Below are 14,621 nucleotides of genomic sequence, written 5' to 3'. Positions count from 1 at the left end.
CACACCGCCCGCTGCTGCTCATGAACCTTTCGCGCGAAGAAAGATGGCCGGATGGCCCCTTTAATCTCCGCTTGAGCCCCGTTCCTCGGCTGCGCTCGTACGTTTTCACTCCCACATAGAATACACGACGCGCGGTGTGATTCTGTCAAATGGTACTTTACATAGAACCTTATGCCGACAGCGGCGGCGGCGGTGGCAAAAACCCGCTGGGAGTGTCCTTACCGAATAGCAGAAGCTAATATCTACTGCACCAAAGCCTTCCTCCACGCGTAACTCACAAAGCGAACTTCCACGATCTTACTCCGTTTTTAGCCTCTAGAGACACATTTATGCACAGATTCTTTTTCCGCACTATAAATATATGGATTTCTATACATGGCCGTATTCGTTCGCTCTCACTGAACGACTGTGATACCGCCGTTCTTAAAAATGATTTTTGTTCTTACTTCTGTCGTTTCCCTTCACGTTCCGGCTTTTTCTGCACTGTGTTATTGCACTCCTGCTATAGCCCTCTCACGGGGCGGCAGTATGTAAAATAAATAAATAAAATAAATTGGCTGCGGCTTAGCTCGGCTAGGTCCGGTTATACATGCGAATGCCTGCTACTTTTGCTTATGCTTGTTTACCCTCGTAGTCCAAGCAGAGTTTGCCAACCGAACGATATGGCTAGTCGAACGTGCCGTACTGCAAGCACACAGTACCGTCGTTTCGTCAGTTTCCGAAACCGTTGCCGAAGCCGAACGCGAGACGTCCATTGCCGCCCCTAAAGCTCGTCGCAGTCGTGTTTCTGCATCCTTCTCCCGGCGTTTAGCTCGCCGAAGTTCATTCAACACTCGTTTGAACCTGCCCCATTCCGTGCTACTACTCATGTTGTCGCGTTAATTCATTAGCAAGCGGAGCGACATCCGCAGGATGGTCTGACGCAGCTTGCCGCTTTCGCCGCTGGGAACACGCAGACAACTTCGGCACAGATGAACCAGCGTCATTGCTCTCTCATTCCATCGCGCAACCGTGGTACAACGGCTGAACTGAAGCACTCGCGCGCTGACCCGACGTGGCAGAGAGAGCGGCGAGTCACGTGGTTAATCACGTGGACACGGCTGGCGAGGCAGCGTTTGTCGTCCTAGCAGTGGTCGGAGCAGCGGCGGCGGCGGACCTGGCTTGTCAAGCGGTATGCGTTCTTCGCTCCGAGGCCAAGCGGAGATCGAGAGCAAAACTCGCTCGACTAGGCCAGTAAAGCTTTCGCAATAATAATTCTGAATATTCAACCGGAAGGGCCCTGCTATTATCCGCCATTTCACTAAGTGGCGAACTTTGCTTGATCATGAAACTCCTGATTCACTTGACGGCAGCAGTCAGTTTCAATTGGCCAACATAAATCGTGTGACTGCATGCGCTGTGTGTTGCTGTGCGCACTCTGCACAGCCATGCTAATGGAGTGTTGCCCGTGTAGCTGGTTAGAGGGATCACGCACTGGGCTGACCTTTACAATGCTCTGTGTATTGTACGGCTTCTCTTTTCGCTATCACAGGTGTCACTCGACGGAGTTAGAACTCGAAGCAAAGAGCGTTGGCCGCGGTAGCGCTGTGCCTTGGCTCGCGCGAACGAGACAATTTTCCGGCCTTTCGACTCGGTAGGAGAGCACATGTTGCCAGAAGGACATCGCATACATTGGGAGCATAGGGCAATGTGACACACACATTTATGATTAGTGAGTTCGTAAGGGATTGATTCGTCTTTAAATACTTGCAACAGTGCTTACCATGATCGGGGTGCCGATTGTCGTGGCTTTGATTAAATTACCGGGTGGACCATAGAGCAGGCAGAAGAAACAGGTTTGAATTATGTATTGCGAAACAAAACACCATGGAACAAAACACGCAGCAAGTATCATATGTTTCTCAGTACGTCGTTCTTATAAAAAGTGTAATAGGACTAATGCCCAAAAAGTTTAATTGTCAGTGTAACACAGTTGCAAGTTCAATAATTAACGCTACAAATGGGGATAATAAAATTACTTTCGCAATAATCCTTAACAGGAAGCACGGGTTTTCAGTGTGTAAGCTTGCTTTTGTAAATCCAGCTGTTAAGACATGACGAAGACATGACGCTCTTGTTCACTGGGAACGTTAAGATTGCAAGCTTCCAGCCGTGCCTTACAAAGTGACGACTAGCACGTTATGCATATATATTACTCTGAGAGCTCAGGTCCTGAGTGGGCAAAATGTATGTACTCGAGTGAACATAAATTACGGTACAAGTTGACTGTCCCCAGGTGGTCAAAAACTGGCGGACGCTTAATCTTCGCTTTTCAGAATTGAACGCGACAGCGATATGCGGCGCCATCCTCATCACCTTGTTTTCCTTGACATTATGTTAACTCAGCCAGCCGGCCAGCCAGCCACACACATACAAACACGTACACTCACACACGCACGCGTGTACACACGCACGCACACATACACACACACGCACACGACTTACCTATAGTGAAGGTAAAGGCTTCCGCCTCTTCAAATGCACTTTTATGACACCAATATACCCACTACCAGTGTGTAAGAGAATGCGCGCACGAATGTGTGGGTCTTCTGAAATGGGTGGCATCCTTTAAACCAGCAGCCATTACGCGCATGATGTTTTACAGCGAAAGTTATGAGATCGTTTCACCGGCCGTTTTTGGCGCCGTAGTTGTCCGCCGCCGCCGCCGGTGTCCGTAACCAGTATCGCTCGAAATAAAAAAAAACGAAACAAGAAAGAAATTCCAGGATGGAACGAGGTTAGAACCTGGGACCTCTGCGTGGGAGCCCAGTATTCAACCTCTGAGCTATGCCGGTGCTTGAAACTGCTTTGCAAAAAGGTCCTATACAGGCTTCATGTCGCGAAGGAACCACATTAGCATATGCAATATAGCGTGGTCGAAGAGTAAAATAAGAACCATGCGTCGCACAACGTGAATTCTGTAACCAGGCGTCACACAATGCGAATTGCACAACAAGTAGGTTGTTGAATGCTTCCAAACCATTACAAAGGGTTGTGCCATAATTCTTGATCGCCATCACGCACAGCATCAACAAAGTGCGCATAATGGCTTAGATGCGTTTAGCAGGTACCAACGCTCTCCGTAGAATGACGAAAAATGGCACAGTGCCTGCTGCCCTACTTCTCAAAAATTACAATGATTTATAGCGTAGTGGGTTCCTCGCAAGTGCACTTGTATTGGTTGCCAAGGAAGCTCATAAGCGCATGATCCATTTCCTCGGAGTCTCAGTAAAATTACAACGACTTATAGTGTAGTGGGTTCCTCGCAAGTGCACTTGTATTGGTTGCCAAGGAAGCCCATAAGCGCATGATCCATTTCCTCGGGGTCTCAGTAAAGTTCCTCGCCCCCCCTCCCCCCCGTCTCTTTCCCACGTCAACGTATGTTATACTGCATGACGGGAGAGGGAAATAGCGACCGGGCGTCACACAATGCAAATTACATGACTGGTGGGCCGTTTAAAGATTCCGACCAATTACAAAGGGCTGAGCCATAATTCTTCATCGTCATCAGTCGTCGCGTCAACAAAGTGCACATAATGCCTTACAGACGTGTAGCTGGTGCCTCGCTTCTCCGCAGAATGACGAATAATGGCTTAGTAGGTGCTGCCCAACTTCACAAAAAATGTGATTTATGGCATAGTGGGTACCTTTCTAGTGTACTTGTAGCCCCAAGAGAGCTTAACGGGCTCTAGAAACGCCGCTCTTCCAGCTTTCGCTGTGATTGTGCCACGATTTCAGCGCAGGCCTGGCGTTCTTTAGAAGTTGCGATGCACACAATACGCGTTCGTAAGGAAATACGCGTTCTAATGTGGTTGCCCTTTGTAATGATGGCCGGCTTTAAACCTACAACTCGTTATGCAATTCACATGGTGTTACACTCGATGGCAATCGATGCTTGTACCACGTTTTACTGCGATATTACATCTCGTACTGTGACGCCTGTACACAGGACCCGTATGTTTGTGAAGCATGAAATTTGCTTTCAGCGTAGTTCCAACCATTGACGTGGCTCTGTAGTAGAACATCTCTTTCCCACGCGGAAGGCTCTGGTTCGATTCCACCTCGGGTATATCTTCTGTTATATGTATCCATGGCGACTTTTCGGTCACGGACAATGATGATTTCTCTCTCAAACCCAATGACGCGGACACCTGACTTTCTGCAACACGGGCTCTTTAACGCTCTCGCGTTGAAATTCAACCTGTGTTTACCGCCATACTGTCGATTACGAACATGCAGCAGTTTTGACACGTAACACTGTGCAAATTATTTAGTAATTACCCAGTAGAATACTTAAAAGCAAATAAGATGCGTTATACTGTGACGTCCAGATCTCTCGTGCGAAGGAAACGTTCTGCTATAGCGCAGCTTTTATTAATTCGTAATCGGCAGTGTTGCCGTTATGAACCGAAATTTCTGGTCAAAAGAAGAGCCTACTAATGCATTTAGCTGGGCTAGTTGGGACTGACTAAATGATGCCAAATAATAGCCGCGTAATAGAACCGGGCTTTGGCGGTGGTTGTCCTGTGCCTTCTTGTGTAGTCCTTGCGCGTGCTCCCTAGTATAATGAAATCGCGTATTGTTTTTGAGCAGATTTCAAAGCCTTAAGGAAACAAATACGCGTTATGAAAACAACGAATGAAATGCATATCAGCCGGAATAGACGTTGACAAATCGCAAATTACAAGCAAGTCTCTTCTTACAAGGCTCCTTATCAAGTTCGACATCACTGCCTCAACCAACGGCAGCCGTCATATTAATCTAAGAAGTCTATCTGGTAAGTCAATGTCCGTCTTTGTGTCTCTTAGCTCTGATTTGATAAAAAAAGCTTAAGAAATATCTCTCAAACTGAAAATTTTAAAAGGGGAAATTCGTCAATTAACAAATTTTCGCGTCATAACTGCTTGTTTAGTTTTCATTATTGCCTCGAACGATTGACGCCGACATTCCGTCTAAAATTACGCGGCTTTTCACATTGATAATTGTAAGTGATGCAGTGCGAAGCAAGACAGATGGACAAGGAAAAGGCAATGATGTGAGCTTGTAAAATGCTGGAAGTTTCGCAGAACCACCCTTTATGATCTTCTCCGCTACTCCGAGGTTCGGCACACAGTCAAATGTGTCATGTGTGTATGATTTTGTATCCATCTATCGAAGTAGCCTTCAAAATAGACATCAAATACAGTGCAAATGTTCATGACTTAATGTCCTTTATCATCGCTGTTACGTCCTATCCTGCAAATATTGTGTATAGGCCAGAAAAGTAAAAAAAAAATGTAAGATCACGTTTCCACGTTTGTATGAGCACAAGCAATGATATTCTAAGCAATGCACATACGCCGGTCCTGCCTTAGAAGGTTGACACTATGTTATTTAGTTCCACTAAACATAAAATCACCACTCAGCAACAAAGACATGGTGGCTAAACGAATGCAAGTACCAAGGGTGTATAGTTATAAAAACAATGTACAATACTTACTGGCGATGAAAGATGCAAATATATAAACTGTGAGAAGGTGAGATGGAAGGAGCTTCATTTGTTTCTGCAGTTGATGAGAGCTTCTCAAAGAATGCCGATATGTACAAAGAGGATTGTTCTCACCGCCTTTGTACAATTTCGGCTCGATCTGAAAGTGCATAATGTGCAAAACGGAATGTTTCGAGCTAGTGAAAAGAATTATCGCTGGTTGATGAGTATTCTTGATTCTATTCTGTTGTTTCTACGTGACATCTTCTTTTAGCCTATACCGCAAAAGCTTCGTAAAGATAATTCAACGTGCACACATCGGCCGCCTTCTTCCATCAGTGTACAAAATATTCGGGTTATATAATTTCCTGCTTAAACAAATAAAAACATACACGTAACGATGAAAACACATTTGCGACAGCGTTAATATCATCGCTCATCGAGAGTGTTACCATTACCAATCTGGCCGTTGAAGTTTTTGTCTAACCATGCGGTTCCACGAACGTTCCGGCTGTCATCGAAGCTGTTGGCGCGGCACCTAACGAAGAAACACGTCGCAAATCGAAGGCTCACTCTCAGAACCCAGTACGTCGTGGTGACGGCGTCGCAAGAGTTCTTGGCGGGATTTCAAACTAGGAGCGAGGAGTACACGCTCTTTTAGTCGGTTACATAGAGTCTGAGCCTGCATCTTTGAGGTTATTATTCATTGGACCCAGCGGTAAATTTCTTCGTACGCGCCCGCGTGATCGGCTGCATGCGGTCGACGTTCCGGCTACGGTCTCGGCGTTGCAAGAGAACGACACCCTGTAGAAGCCAGTTCTTGACATGTGGTGGGCAACCATTGATGACTGCTGCGTCATACCTCATGCACTCTGGCCAACGGCTCCTTCCAAAACATTAGGCCAGCTTCGTACCGGCGGTTCGAAGTGCTTAGAAAGAGTGGAGCTGGGCGGCCTTCCTTAGCATGCCAGCCAAGCTTATCCTAGAGATAGCTAATTAAGCATGGATATAACCACATGAGCATAAAGAGGAACAGTTCAGCCTGGGAAAGCCAAGTTGAGGCTCTCGCTTTATTTATTTTCCTCTGCCTATAACTTTCTCTTCCTTTCTCTCTCTCTCCCTGTTTCTCTTTCTTTCTTCCTGTCCTTCTCTATATCGTTTTTCTCTTCTCTTGCCCATTGCGATGCAATCATATTGCTACATGCATATTGCCAACATCTTGAACCATGCGCGTGTGCGCCCGATAAAGAGAACGAAGGTCTCTCTCTGCTCGGTCTCCGAGCTGAAACGGTCAGCACTGCAACCGCTGTTGTAAGTATATCTAGAGTGCAAGAGACTCGTCATTCACGTAATATTTTTGATGTAGCTAAAACGTTCCCTGTCCCTGCCACGAAGCTAAGCAGTGGCAGCATTGTCCAGATTTCGGCCATGCCTTCCTATGACAACCCGTCTCCATCTACCTCTGCGGCGCGAACGCCAAGGCATCTCGCGGTGTCCAAACCTCCGTGTTGGATGGACGAAAACAGAACTTGCCACCGGCAGGGGCCAAACCTGCAACCTTCGAATAGCGCGCCCAATGCTCTATAAATTACGCTACGGCGGCGATCGTCGTCCCCGTTGGATTTATAGGGTATATTTGTGCATTTTGAACCTGGGAGTGTTAGTCTGCGCCGCTCGTAGCGATGACGGCGAGCACTCACATTTTTGCCTACTAGCGTCGCATGCAGCGTCCAATACAAATTCGTTCGGCGGCCTCCCTGTCAGTTTCATTCTGTCGGTTGTGGAGTGTACACCTCACTCCATTGAGCATACACCCGCCATATGATTTATGCGCTTCTTCGCAGTTAACGTAACCTTACAGAGATAATCAAGCCAGCGATTAAAGATAGAATACGTGTAAAGGGAATTGAAAAATAGTCGCGCACGAACATTGAACTACCACAAAGTTATTTGATTTCGTGCTTCTACCCCAGTCTGTACGAATCTGATGTCAATTCCTAAATTAAATGTACTGGAAGCGGGTTCACTCCCTTGACATGTAGCCTTAAGTGATACCACAGCATCGCTCACCACAGTGTTCCACGGTATGTAAATGTTGATTCTGTAATTTGCCCCTAGACTGCCAAGGGCCTCTTTTGCATAGAAGATCCGCTGTGCAATAGCTGAAGCCAGACTTGAACATGCCTTCATGCAAGCCTTTAAATTCTTTATGACGCATCGCAGCCCCATTGTGCGACTATGCCCTTACTGTAGTGCAAACGGCCTCTGTGCCCGATCGCATATGTCGAAAACGCTGCTCGAGGTAGTGATGTGGCACGTTGATGAATAGGCTTCCAATCCATGATCTGCGTCCCCTAACGGATGAGCGACAACATTTTCATATGTCAGATTGTAAAGGTTACTTTATATTTGTCGGTGCGGTTGCCCTTAAAATCACATGACACTGTCCATGTATAGTTATTTTAGCAGCCACGTAATCTGTGAAATATGAATGAGTTGTCGTTAGAAGTTAAATTAAAAGCTGCCCTGGTAACAGTGTATATAAAAGAACTTGAAATGCAGCTTATGACGCGCTTGCAAATATGTCATGATGTTTTCGCCGTGTCTTCACACCTGCATGCGTAATGTCTTCGAATGTCGACGCGTGGCTGCAGATAGCGACATTTCGGTGTTGCATTCTAAAGCGTTAGCTGTTGACTCACCCGCATGGCTGGTTTTGTTGGCAATGTTGTCCGTAACCGCCGATGTCCAGGGCAGCTCTCAATCTATCGATGTTGATGATGATATCGTAGTGTTTAATGGCTCAAGGACCAAGCCACAGACACAGAAGTGGGTATCACACACACACACACACACACACACACATATATATATATATATATATATATATATATATATGTATATATATATATATATATATATATATATATATATATATATATATATATATGGGTGTGTGTGTGCGTGTGTATTTATGCACGAATAATAAAAAGTGTGGGGAACAACGGCGATCAAATATATCTTTATGTGGACATTGAACAGAATAAAATCACGTGTCGCTGGTACAAATAGTCATAATGCCCCTTGCGAACAAGAGATGGGAGGCAGGCTCTTTATCTTCAAATGACTGCCGCAACAGTAGCCTCTAATAAGAGGTCATTCTGCGGTACACCTAGAAATATGATATGAAAATTACGAAGCTGTTATAAAAATTGCGCAGCTTGCAGTGAGTTGCGGAAGGCTGAGGCACAGCAGAGCTGGTCGGCATTCGCCTGGTCCTGGCTTGGCACGCGTGCATTCACACCCGTATGCACGAAGTATTGATGCGGTCACATTGTAAATCGCGAGTATTGGCTAGCTATCGATCGGGTTCAATTGAGTGTCTCCGTTTATTTATATTTCTTTCTCTCTCTTTCTCGTTCTTCCTTTCTTTTTTCCTCGTTTTTTTCCTTTCTTTCTCTCTATTTCTCTCTGGCTCCCTCTTTCTTTCTCTCCGTACTTGTACTCTCGCCCATCCGAGTTATAGCATGCCACCACGTACAAATCGGCGCAGTGGAAAAGCGCGCGCCGGGCGCACGTGTTCGGAGAGCGAAGCAGAAGGTGGTGAAACTTGTGCGCGCCGGTACGATGATGAGCGATTCTTGTCTACATTGCAAAAGGGACAAAAGGCGCGCATAGCAGTTCTGCTGTAAAATATCAACACTGACTCATATTTTAGAACGGCTCTCTGCCAATGAACATAAAAGGTGGAGTGGAGTATGCTGTCGGAACGTTCAAAGAAAATAATTTCTGCCGTTGCCTTCTAGTCGAGGGCATTGTAGCAGAATGTGTAGCCCGGTAACTCGCTCACCACAGTGCTTACAGACGGCTTGATCGCCACCGACCATAATGTTTACGTGTGTGTGTGTGTGTGTGTGTGTGTGTGTGTGTGTGAGCGTGTGTGTGTGTGTGCAATCTTGAGTCTATAAAACGTTACCGCTGTACGGCATGACTTACACACTGGTGGCCAGTTGCGAATATATGGCTTGATGAAATGTAGTTTATTGTGTTTCAGTGTCGCATAAGCGCTTCCAGTAATTTCCTGACTTTTTCCTAAGGAATGACTTGAGGTCCATCACAGGGAGAGCCACGGATGAGTTGACTGCGCTTGGGTGAATGGGTGTGGCTAGTTGGTCGGCCAATGCATTTCCTTCGATCTCACCGTGCCCTGGCACGCAGGATACCACAGAATGCTCTTTGAATATACAAATGGTGCATAAGTGTGGGTAGAGAGATGCAATGAAATGACTTTTTAGCTTTATGAGAATTTGGAAGGATGTTACGACGCGTAATGATTATTTGTATGCAACAGCATTTTGTATGTTCAACTGCTAATGTGTTTAATGGCCGCCAAGATTGCGTAAGCCGCTGCTCTAAAAATCTCTATGTTATGGTGCAGAAAACCGGCATCAGACAAAGATGGGCTTACCGTTGCGTATCACTGGCATCATGCATCTATACATCCATGAAAAACTCTAAGCAAGAGTATTTGTGTTGCCGTTCGACAAAATACAAGTGGATATCTGCCACAGGCACGGGATTTGTAATATCAGCGGAAAACACAACGCAGTCGATAAGGTGCGACTGCCACAGTGAAAACTGCTTAGCGGCAGTGATTAGTTGGTGTTAAAGGAGCGGGAGACCCATTTGCACTGCCACACTTCTCACACGCATGCAGTAGGTCTGTATCACTCGTGTACAGCTAAGAAAGAATGCAGAGCTGCACAAATCATTTGCAGGAGAGAACGTGGGATGCTCCTCTTTGGTGTTGGCTTTCAAAAAGTATACAAAGAATAACTACGATATCTGCAAATGAAGGGGCCACTCATCAAATTATCCATAAAGACTCTCTGCAGGGCGTTTTCTAAAGGCACTTGTGGGAAGGCGGATACCTAAGTGTTAGGTGAAGTCCGGCATCTTCAAGGCGCTCGGTATCGCCGACTAATAGACAATGGCCCCGTAATATTGACGTGCGCGCATGAGGCTCTTGCACAAATACATCAGACACTTTTTGTCACTACGTTACCGTCTCCCAAGTGTAATGAACAAATGGAACCTAACAAGTGATGATCTGCGTATATTGTCTAAAACTGAAATGTTAAATTGGATGGGCTGATTGCGTTGTTCATGAATGTTGGGGGATTTCTGTAATTATTACTTAGTTTCATTCTTTCATACATTGCTTCATTAGGAACATTTTTGCATGTATTTCAGCGTTGTCATTCTATTATTTGCTGTCCTAGGCCATGGGCCACATGCGTGTTCTTTTTGTATTGTCGCTTTCCGCTGCCTGTAATTTTCTGTAATTTGTGTAACTTTGTAATTTAGATTTTTTTCTGGGTTAAGGGGTCAGTCAAGCTGTGAAATCCAGCCATTTTTCGCACGACACCACGTATAGAGTGTATTTCCATGTACTTCTCACGTGGTTGAATAAACCGGAACTCAAACTCAAACTACACCATGTGGTGTGTGACAGCGCTTTCTGAATGTTCGTTGTTTCAATACACTTCTTTGTTTAGATACTTTAAAAGGCATAAAGGTCGTCTTTGCGTCTCAAATTATATGGAAATGTATGATGTATTATATAGGCTGCTGCTGTCCCAGAATGTGAATGTCGGGGTCCGGGTGCCGACATTTCTTTCTACAGATATGGGCACAGATGCTCTTTTGTGGGTTTAGGCTTAACGCATTCTCGTCTGCCCACGTAGACACCTTGTTCAGACAAAGCTGTAGGTCCCGCACGCAGATTGCAAGATTTCACGAATTAAATCCATTCTGTATGTCGTCGACATACGTAGAATCAAACACACTGCGATGGAGTTCATTTCGATAAAAAAAATGAGATAGATAGATAGATAGATAGATAGATAGATAGATAGATAGATAGATAGATAGATAGATAGATAGATAGATAGATAGATAGATAGATAGATAGATAGATAGATAGATAATGATCTTTAATGAAAATCAAGGAGAACTGTTAGCTTGCTTTGTCGCCTGGCTCGGCAGATCGCACTCTTTTCGGGAATCGGTCTTGTGCGAAGCAGTCAGCGAGTACTTCTAGGCATTATGGCTTTGAGCCAAGCGTTACGAGGCGGATCTACGTGCTTTTGTAAGTGTAGTAGTTTTGTGCACATTGTGGGCTTACGAGGCAAGTCTACAACACTGGCGTTTAAAGGACAACATATGGTGTGATGTAACGTCAGCACTAATGCTTGAACACATACGTCAGTATTATCAAAACGAAGTGCACTTTACGGTGCAATGATGTGAATATCATACGTGTCTTTCGTTAATGCATTGCTCCGGGGTCGAGCAACGCTTCAATATACCTTGCTGAATCATAAGGATAGAAATGTACTGTTTATTAAACTGCTATAAAAGCCGAGCCAACACTGGAACCACAGAACCTAACCTGACATGACGTCTGAATCGTAGCAGTACATATGTAGTGGTATCGCTTTTTTATAAAATTAGATAGCCACCACCGCAACCACGATTGACGTTATCGGGCATTACGCCTGCATAGGGTGTTTTTCCAAAGCAGTTTCTGGACCTGGCGAAGTGGTTCTGTGGTAGTATAGCTGACTGCCATGCAGAACGCTTGGGTTCCATTCCTGCTGGGATCCTCACTTTTATTATTTGCATTCATAGAGTCGACGCGGCCGATGTCGGTTTTTCTTAACGCTGTCGCATTTAAATTACCGATGTCTGTTCTCGCCATTCCTAAGTAAATATAATCTGTCACTGATATGCCCGCTATGCGCTAAGCGCGTCCTGCAGGACAGAAATAACGTTTTTCCTATCCAATCCAAACATTCACACCATTCTGTGGCTCGATAACGCCCCGCAAGAGGAAGTGTCGGGCGACATGCCGCACACGTTGGAAATGGTCGAAGCGTTGCTCACGCTCGACACAGACCTTCTAAAGTGACCCAGGACCCAGCTGCACGCTCACTACCACACTTGCTATAAGCGAGGACGTACCAAATGCCGTTACGGAGCACCGTTCATGCCCACTAATGACACTAGGATTGTATACTCTTTCCTCCGACCGAGGACGAGGCTGAGAAGGAACATCATCAGAAACTCAAGCAACGGTACGAAGATATGCACGACGCTTTGGAGAGGGGATTGTTCGTCTCGTTGGAAGAGTTTATCGCCACCTTGACGTCCGGTCCAATGCAGAATACCTGGACATTCTAAGAGCCGGATTTACGCGTCTCTGCGTTCTACATCGTCGCACCCCGGCGCAAATGTTTGTCAATCCCTTCAACGCCTGGATTGCCAAGGTCCTAGATTCCAACATGGATCTTCAGGTGATCTTACACCACTACGCCTGTGGCAGGTATGTCGTCGATTACGTCAGCAAAGCGGATCGCGGTATGTCCAACGTATACAAGGCCGTAATGCAAAGGGGGTCGAAATGACCGCGGAAGAGGCAGCCTGGTTGCTCTTGGGTCAGGAAATGTAGGAAAAGAGCTGTGAGGTCGTCTACATACCCACGTGCTACCCAGAGGAACGAGTGCGCGTACGCAAGACCAACGAGGAATTGGCAAATATTGGCGCCTCGTCCACCGACGTCTGAAAGCTCAACATTATCCAGAGGTACGAGTGCAGGCCGCCCGAAATAGAATACGTTTGCCTTGCCGACTTTGCAAGCAAGTACAAACGCGGATTCGATCTTCGCGAGCACCCCGTCATCATCCGCTACCGCCACTACAGTGCCGCAGATCAACCGGAGGATTACATGAGAGAGCAGGTCCTCCTTTACGTACCGTTCAGGAACGAGGATGTCGACGTTCTCGATCATAACAAATACCTCGAGACGTTCGAGGCCAACAAGGACCTGATTGCTACCAAACATTGCCAATACAACATCGGCAACGACGACGACACCGTGGCTCAGTTTATGGAAGAGCACAGGTTACAGCAGCAACGAGAAAAAGATGCTGCCGCTGTTCCCGCCGCAGATTCCGCTGTGCGTTCCACCGCCGTCGCACTCGAAGAAGACGCCGACCTCGTGCCTAGGGATGACTTGATTCGTGTCGTCAGAGAGACGTGTGCGTGTCCTGCTGTACGCAAGATGCAAGATGTTATGGCAGGAAGGAATATGCAAATTTAATGAAAATGACCAACGCATAACAGTACGAGTTGATAAGAGAGATTGTGCACAGGAAAACCACCGCCGCTTCAACCCCTCTGCGGATCTTCCTCACAGGACTGCAGGGTGTGGCAAAACGTTCATTCTCAAGCTCATCATGGACGCGTACAACCGATACAACGGAGACGCACGACCTTACTACTCGTACGTCATTTGCGCCAGCACGGGGAAGGCGGCAGTTGCGGTCGGAGGCACCATCGTACCCTCTGCGTTCAAGCTTACCCGCAAATAGAAGGACATGGGGTTGAGTGACAGCGAACTCAACACGTTTCGAGTTGCGTTCCGTAACGTCAAATGTTTATTCGTTGATAAATTGAGCATGCTGTCATCCGACAACCTCAGTACCATCGATGTGCGCTTAAAGCACATAACTCAGAGGCTCGACGAGCCCTTCGGAGGTCTCAATATCGCCATGTGCGGCCGCTTACGTCAACTACCACCGGTCCGTGCTAACGGGGTCTACAAGAGGTGCAGAGATGTCGGTGGACTCTTTGGCTCCACCATAAAATGGCACTACCTGCACTACTTCCTCCTAGTTCAGGTAGTCAGGCAATCGGCCGCCTCCTTCTCATTCTCAAGGTTTGCGAGAAAAGCGTTGGCAATGAATTTCCGAAACGCTCGTGGTTGCACTTTGACGAGGCGGCTACCACGGGCAGTCTTGCTCGTCTGCGGTCTTAGCAAATGCTCATCGAAGCCAGGCGAAGCGGTCACCACGTAGACGCGTCCTGGGCCCCATCGAACCTAGAATCACTGCGCTCACTCTGTACCGCAAGACCGGCGTCGCTTGCAAGAGAAAACAGTTCCCGCTCGTTCAAGCTATTGCCATTACAGTACATAAATCTCAGGGTGCAACGTACTCTTCCATTGTGTACGAGTATAAAAAACACGCCCACAAAAATTGGTTTACGTTGC

The 14,621-nt window shown here is 46.5% G+C and overlaps 1 protein-coding gene across 1 annotated transcript in view; it reads right to left on the bottom strand.

Moving 5' to 3' along the window:
• LOC119400727 (uncharacterized) overlaps positions 1-8,214 on the bottom strand; it is a 66,803-nt gene extending 58,589 nt beyond the window's left edge. Inside the window, exon 1 of the mRNA XM_049417419.1 lies at positions 8,209-8,214. Within this exon, the coding sequence (XP_049273376.1) occupies positions 8,209-8,214 (6 nt within the window). The remainder of the gene's footprint in view (positions 1-8,208) is intronic.
• Between the last annotated feature and the right edge of the window lie 6,407 nt (positions 8,215-14,621).

Source organism: Rhipicephalus sanguineus, chromosome 7, assembly GCF_013339695.2.
Source record: "Rhipicephalus sanguineus isolate Rsan-2018 chromosome 7, BIME_Rsan_1.4, whole genome shotgun sequence".
In the NCBI taxonomy this organism is placed as follows: domain Eukaryota; kingdom Metazoa; phylum Arthropoda; class Arachnida; order Ixodida; family Ixodidae; genus Rhipicephalus; species Rhipicephalus sanguineus.
The sequence above is the reverse complement of the archived record's forward strand: the minus strand, read 5'-3'. Positions and strand labels throughout refer to the sequence as shown.